The sequence below is a fragment of the Tarenaya hassleriana genome, unplaced genomic scaffold (assembly GCF_000463585.1).
Source record: "Tarenaya hassleriana unplaced genomic scaffold, ASM46358v1 Cleome1, whole genome shotgun sequence".
NCBI lineage: Eukaryota > Viridiplantae > Streptophyta > Magnoliopsida > Brassicales > Cleomaceae > Tarenaya > Tarenaya hassleriana.
The window spans coordinates 9530647-9538428 of record NW_010960187.1 but is presented as its reverse complement, the minus strand read 5'-3'; the positions used below and the strand labels follow the sequence as shown (position 1 = coordinate 9538428).

The window sequence follows — 7782 nt, the reverse complement described above, 5'->3', positions numbered from 1 at the left end:
TTGCTATTATAACATCTTTTTAACTCTTATAGCATTTATTAATGAGGAAGTTTCTTTGCTTGTGGTTTATAACATTTTCGTCCAATTCAATGTACCGAAGGTTGTTAAAGTTGTTCATAATTGTCCATGACTAATGATGGAAAACATTTTAAATAAATAACTAGATTCCCGCATGCAAGAAATATTGGTCACCGGCATCTCCTTGGACTATGTTTAACACTCATAACTTACATGTTGCTCGGTTCACAACATGTACTTTTAAAAATGGTAATATAAAACTTTACGAAGATTTTAAATTTATATATTATTATGTTTTTTTATTTAGTGTGGATTATTTTATTGTATAGGAGTTTAAAATTTATTGTAAAATTCTATAAATTAAAAAAAAAAACAATAAAATATCTAACTTACTAAAGAGTATTCTATTTTACATGTAAAAAATCCGGGGTATCCTTTATCATACAAAATATGGATATTACAAGAATAACATCCTAAAAAACAAATTGGTAAATGTTACCTATACGTTCCAATTGTTTTCTAGTAATGCCTTCAATTTTTTTTTCCGGAAAGTTCATCGTACTTTCGGTCTAATTACATCTCTATGAGATCCAGAGGATCGGTTGAGTAAGTACCACTTAAAATGGCATCCTCCCTCGATGGGTGTTCGAAAATAGATTCAGAAAGAGTTTTGTCTCATCTCTTACCAATTGAACCGTCAGACTTTAGTATCTTGAAAGATATGAAATACCTGACAATTACGTTTTTTTTTTTCACTCTATATTGTAGTACCGTCTGATTGTTTCGACCCAATTTTTAGTGTAATCGGTTTATTATGATTCCCCGGACGAGGATGCATTTCGTATGGGAACAAGGAAAAACACGATGTATATCTTGGTACAGTATTCATCGTCATTGTATCATATCCTACTCATGGGTACATGGATTTGCAGGGAAGAAATATGAAATCCCCTCTGTTAATACTCAAAACGAATTCCCCATTACAACTTTAATCTGATAACCTTGCCAAAAAAAAAACTTTAATCTGATAATGAGGATCATACAGGTTCCATGTTATTCGCAACGGAGCAAGACTATGCTGTGGAGACATAGAAACTCGGCGGTCCATTTCATGTAAGGTTTCGAGAAAGTCCATGAACGATATGAAGACTAAGACTAAAGATTATATATATGTTCCAATATTAGGACTTGGTCCCAAACTTCCTCTTGCACGTTTTTTATTTGCCACCTCTCTTAAATATGTTTTGGGTCTGTATATGTAATATGATCGTATGAAGATTTAGAAACGTGCCTTAATTTAAGAAGAAAAAAGGTAGAGATCATAGAGTTAGATATGCATTATAACATGAACCAAGAAAAATAAAAGATAAAAGTTTATTAAGTCGATCCAAGGCAATGACTTTTTTTTTCCCTCCAAAAATGGAGTTATATTTAAACGGTTGTTTTGACCGACACACAACGAGTCCATAGAGCATCTTTCTTTGCCAAATACTCCGGTTCACGGGCAATGAAACTTGGTCTATCTGCCATGTATTTGATTAGAGTGTCATGACACACCTTTCCCTCTTGGACAAGCTCGTGGCAACAAACATCGGAGACTGTTCCGTTCCAGAAAATCTCTTCGACTATGTCCAATGTACACTTTGGAGACATTTTTGTGAGACATTCGTCCCAGAGCTGCTTCGGTTCCCCTTCCTCAATAGCAGAGGCGGGTAGAGATGCATATACCGCAACTACAACAATTAAGGTCATAGCGATCCTGATGTTGAATTTCGTCATATTGGTGAAATGTGATTTGATAAGATTATTTTGCTCAATATGTTGCTTTCTTTTTGTTTTTGTTTTCTTGCTCTATAAATTGACGTAAGAGTGGTATTTATATATTTACAACGCAATTATAACGTGTTCATGATCTGAATAAATGATGCTCTAATGTTTTCTTAACTTATATAGTATTTATTATGGGGGAAGTTTCTTTATTTTTGTTTTGTCATTCCATCGGATTCAACGAAAGGTTGTAATAACTGTTAACAATTGTGATGCGATATACATTTAATTATCTTTAGTTCTCTAAATATAATATAATTGCAGAGAGTTTAATTGATAAGTTATTTTATAATCTAAACCTACATACTATATTGATATCAATTATTAGATAATTTTAGGTTATTAGATAGTATATATCTATATGTTATAAAACTTCAAAATAAACAAGATTCGTTTTTACATGATATATCGAAATTTTACTTTGAAGAACAAAATGGATATGATCTTTGTTTCTCTCATTTTTTTTCTTTAATATTTGTTATTAGATTGACAAAAATCATGAAACCTATAGATTTGTTTCTATAAGATATATATATATATAGGGGTATAGAAAACTCTATTCTTACTAGAATAATGAGAAAATGTACATCCAAAACTATCCATTGACCTTAATTTTTTTTTTAATAACGTGCTTATCTATCAAGATGTCAAATTTACTGTTAAAAATTTGCCAAAAATACATGGACCACTTAATTATATATTTGCCCCAAAACCAAGATTATCGAACCATAGTGATCAAAATTGAAATAAAACCACTTCCCCAAAAATCATCTTGGTTTTATTTTGTCGGATCGGAATCTTCTGACAAAGAGAGAAATAGAGGCCGTGGCATGTGTGACAGAGAGAAATAATGTACAAGAGTATTTACATAATACATAAAAAAATGATTATTTTTATGATTTATCTTTAAATAGTATATATTGCACAATATTTACAGAACAAGATACAATCCTTTTTTTTTATGTGTTGCAAATTTCTTGAAAAATAAGAATAATTCGACTTTGCGATTTGGAAATATTAATTATACCGCGGAAAATGATATTTTAATCTGTTCTCCTAAATTAAGTTAGCAGTTATCAATCAACGCTGAAAAATATTTCAATTGCATATGTAAGCCATTATGTCAAATTTGTATGGAATGGCATATGCAAGTACTCAACAGTTTGTCAACAATGCCCATCCACGCAAATCATGATCGAAGACAGCAATTTAATGAGAAAAAAATAATAATACAAAATAAAAGAAATCAAATTATATATAGAGCAACCGCTGTCCATTGTTAGCTTTCATTGAAATACAAATATTATATTAAGCATATTGCCAATAAATTTAAAAAATATATATTAAGCATGTGGCCAACTACTTCTCCGCGTTGTGTATATACAGACATTAATGCGGAATGTTCATAGAAATGGCAGAAGAGTTTAATAATAATAATAACCGAACTATACAGTTGGAGAAACTTGGCAGGGATCGGAGAAGATGGCATCCGGTCTGATCGATTTAGGGGTGGGAAGGATCCTGAACGTTCTTGAAAGCGAGGTGTTGCAGCAAACAGGACTCCGTGATGAGATAGAGATGACGAAGCTGAAGCTGAGGTTCATGAGGTCGTTCCTTGAGCAGCACGCGAGTGCGAGCGGCAGCAGGGACGCCGTCTTCACAACGTTTGTGAAGGAAACAAGGGACTTGGCCTACCACATCGAAAACATCGTCGACGGGTTCTCTTACCACATCAACCGCCGTGCCGGCCAGGCCTGGCTTAAACGTGCTAGTCACTTCCCCGCGTATTTGCGTAAGAGGCGCTCCCTAGTCAGCGAGCTCGAGACCGTCAATCAAAAGATTCAGCAGCTGTCTGCCTTGATGGACATGTTTCATTCTGAGGGAGCGGCATCGTTACCCTCTACCGGCGGTGATGGACAATGGGCAAAGAATCTCCAGGAGTCATCCTTCTTCGCTGGCGACGATAGCCTCGTGGGGATCGACGATTCCGTGGATGAGGTAACATGGTGGCTTCTAGACTCGGAACCTCAGAGGATAGTCGTGACCGTAGTCGGGATGGGCGGCTCCGGAAAGACCACTCTTGCGAGCAGTATATTTAGATCTCATTGTGTCCGAAGGCACTTTGACTCTTGCTGCTGTTGGGTGACGGTCTCTCAATCCTATGATATAAACAATGTCATAAAGGCCATGCTCAAGGAAATCTGCAAGGAACTAGGTCTGCAAGCTCCGACGGATTTATCCTCCATGGAGTACATGCAGTTGATGGAAATCCTGGTCAACATTCTCCGACATAAGAGATACTTCATTGTGTTCGACGATGTTTGGAGCACGGAGTTTCTGGACCTGATTTGTGAACGTCTTCCAAATGATGTTAATGGAAGTCGTTTGATGATTACTACTCGCAGTGAGAGGGTGGCTGATTTCTCGTTTGGGACTGTGAGCCGATCTCATCGGATGGAGCCCCTGAGCGAAGACAAGGCTTGGGAGCTCTTCTGCAAGAATGCATTTTCAAGAAACCCTATGCAAAACCAGGGATCAAATATAGAATCTATAGCACGGAATCTCGTTCAGAAGTGCAGAGGTCTGCCTCTTGCGATTGCGACTTTGGGTAGCATGATGTCAACAAGAAGATCGGAGTCAGAATGGAGGAGAATACACGACAACTTGACCTGGGAACTGAGCAACAATCCGGAGTTGGGACATATTCAACGTATCTTAGTTCTTAGTTTCAATGATTTGCCAAACCCACAGAAACATTGCTTCTTGTATTGTAGCATTTTCCCCGAAGACTACGAAATAGAAAGAAAGAGATTGGTTCGGATGTGGATGGCGCATGGATTCGTGGAACAGAGCAACGGACCGAAACCAGAGGAAGTGGCCGAGAGTTACATCATGGAGCTTATTTGCAGGAACTTGCTTCAGGTCGTATCGTGGAACATTAGCGGGCGGCCTAAGGTAATCAAAATGCATGACGTGGTTAGAGAGGTTGCTTTGGTCATATCTAAACGTGAGAAGTTCTGTGATGTGTATATGGATGAGATGGAAGAAGCCCAGTGCGATGAAACTCGCCATTTGTGCGTTCAGAGGGGGATAAGCTCAGGTGTGATACCCCGAAACCTCTACACTCTTTTGGTGTGCCCTATTAGCCAGGAGAAGTTTGGATTGCTAGACGGTGTGAAGCTTTTGAGAGCATTAGACCTTGAAGACTCTGGCATTGATAACCTGTCAGATTCATTGGTGAAGCTATACAACTTAAAGTATCTTAACCTCCGGAAAACAAAGGTTCGGAAACTTCCAAAATCCTTCCACAGGCTCATTAACTTGGAGACATTACTAATTAAGCATTCAGAAATTGAAGAGCTTCCTGCTGGAATTTCAAAGTTGCGGAAGCTGCGGTTTCTAGTAGTTAATCGCAACACACTCATGACGGATTCCTCCAATATTTGGCAATTGAAGAGGCTGGAGGTATTGGACGGCGTCCTTCCAAAAACAAATCTTGTCAAGAACCTCGGTAAAATGACAAAGCTCACGAAGCTTACCCTTTGGGATGTGAGGAAAGACCATATGGATGACTTACGTGATTCCCTCTCTAAGTTAAAGGATCTGAGGTCTTTATCTTTGTCCCCAATTAGTGAAGCAGACACCTTACCGATAGATGAGATATCGCCTCCTGCAAACATCGAGAAGCTCAACCTCTACGGGAGGCTAGAGAGAGTGCCCACATGGTTCAGGACTCTTCGCAAGCTTACTACGCTGGCATTGTCATGGTCTGAGCTAAGAGAAGACCCAATCCCTTACATCCAAGCACTCCCTAATCTGGTCAAGGTTATCTTTTTTGGTAATGTATACGAGGGGGATAGGCTACACTTTGAAGAAGGGTTTCCAAGCCTTAAAGTGTTGTGGATAACCAATATGGCACATTTGAGGGAAATCGTTATACAGAAAGGTGCAATGCCGCATCTCCAAACCCTGCAGATCGTTGCTTGCGAAGGGATAAAAAGATTGCCAGACGGCATAGAAAGCCTCAGCAGCCTTCAAGAACTATCTCTATATGGCGTTTCGGACGAGCTAACAGAGGAGAGTATAGACCGCTCAAAGTTTAATCACATTCCTACCATCACGATTGCGTAAGACAGCCAGAAAAAGGTAACAAATTTAATTGTTGTGCGCTAAAAGGTCAGGCATCCATTAATGAATCGGGCGAACCGGAAAAAACCCGTTACATTGTAAGTGATTCTCATGGACTGCCCAAATCTATGTGAAAGCTTAATGTCACTATACAGTGATTCGCAAATCCCATTGATACCTTCTCTCTTTGATCTGACACCATAATCTTCTCTGATGTGTTCAAGTCCTATACATGTCGCGTTCTGCTTTTCGTGTTTGTATACGAGACAGAGATTTTACTGTCGGATATATTGGTCGCATGGAAAGTGGTCGCGTGGTGTATTTAACGGTTATGTGTTGGTTTATTGTTTAGTTATTTTTCAGATGTGTTGGTTTTAGGTAATTCATTAATTTTTCAAAGATATATGAATTTAAAAAATCATTAAAAATACAATAACCATCAAATTAACTTTATTTTCTCTTCCTTTTTTGGTTTGGAATGGTTATGCAATTGCTTTCAACATGATATGTTCAAAATTGAAGAAGAATATGATGGAGAGGAAAATACGATACCCGAAAATACCATTTTTAAAAGTAATCACGTCGTGAACCGACACAGCATATGCTTGTATGAAAATAGATGGTCTAAGGGTTTTGTACGTCAAGAAGTCGAATTATTTAAAACGTCTTCCATAACCTTTTCCTTTTTTGGATGGAAATGTGAGTAACCGCAAACAAAGGAACTTCCCCGTTAATAAATGCCATAAGAGTTAGAAAAAAAATGGTATTGTTGTATATAAATACCACTCATGCTTCAATTCCAAGATCAAGAGAAACAAAAGCATAACATATATCGGGCAGAATAATCAAATCCAACCACGTTTGGCGAAGATGACAAAACTTAGCATCAAGATTGCGATGGCTTTGGCCGTAATAGATGTGTTTTATGCATCTGTATCCGTCCTTGCAATTGAGGAAGGGGAAGCGAAGAAGTTTTGAGATGAATGTATTGATCGAGAATATCGGTTTCGTATATTGTGTATATTTGACAATCTTGTTAGTTGCCTGTTTTGATTGTATCTTCTTCTGATTTTCCTAGATTTATTAGGTTTCGGTTTGTGATCGAGTTGTACATATACATGGCTTCTGTGATCAATAACACACACGAATTATTCTCTTTGGCCGTCGGTTTCACTCTGACATGGTATCAGAACCCGACAATCTCTGAATTTTTTTTCTTTCGTGTTTTGCTATGTCTTCTGCTCACGACAGCAATTCTTCTTCGATTCCCTCTGTCCCTCTGACTCCAACAATGTCTTCGACAACGACCCATTCGATCTCCGACATTCCTCGCCGAACCATCTCCCCTTACGATCTAAGTCCAAGTGATAACCCCGGTCTGGTTCTCACACAAACTCTTCTTCGTGGTACTAACTACGACGAATGGGCAATCAATATCCGTCATGCCTTGAAGTCTCGGAAGAAATTCGGGTTTGTCGATGGTAAAATTCCGCAACCCGATCCGGATTCTGCTGACTATGAAGATTGGGAGACAACAATTCTCTCATCGTTTCATGGTTGAAGAACACCATTGAGCCATCTTTGCGCTTTAATGTTGTTCATCGTGAACTTGCCAAAGACCTGTGGGATTATCTTAAGCGCCGTTTTGGCATGACGAATGCTCCTCGGTTTCTTCGGTTGCGCAGTGCTCTCGCGAATTGTCGGCAGACGGGAATGTCTGTCGAGGCTTACTTTGGTAAGCTTACGAAGCTGTGGGATGACTTGGCTAGCCTACGGACTCTGAAGCTGTGTCTTTGCGGTCACTCTTGA

The 7782-nt window shown here is 38.5% G+C and overlaps 2 protein-coding genes across 2 annotated transcripts; both read left to right on the top strand.

The window, feature by feature from the left end:
• The first annotated feature begins 3275 nt into the window (after window positions 1-3275).
• LOC104821519 (disease resistance protein RPM1-like) lies at window positions 3276-6150 on the top strand. Its single transcript, XM_010552437.1, has one exon. The coding sequence runs from the start codon at window positions 3328-3330 to the stop codon at window positions 5974-5976; it is 2649 nt and encodes an 882-aa protein (XP_010550739.1). The 5' UTR covers window positions 3276-3327; the 3' UTR covers window positions 5977-6150.
• Window positions 6151-7204: 1054 nt separating this feature from the next.
• LOC104825437 lies at window positions 7205-7782 on the top strand. The gene is made up of 2 exons (XM_010557763.1): window positions 7205-7454; window positions 7592-7782. Exons 1-2 carry the CDS (start codon window positions 7205-7207, stop codon window positions 7780-7782), a joined length of 441 nt encoding a protein of 146 aa, XP_010556065.1.

Bases quoted from the DNA above. Each gene is read 5' to 3' on its own strand.
- LOC104821519 (XM_010552437.1), top strand. From the start codon at position 3,328: ATGGCATCCGGTCTGATCGATTTAGGGGTGGGAAGGATCCTGAACGTT.
- LOC104825437 (XM_010557763.1), top strand. From the start codon at position 7,205: ATGTCTTCTGCTCACGACAGCAATTCTTCTTCGATTCCCTCTGTCCCT. The intron at 7,455-7,591 runs GTAAAATTCCGC...AACTTGCCAAAG, and splicing joins GAAATTCGGGTTTGTCGATG to ACCTGTGGGATTATCTTAAG.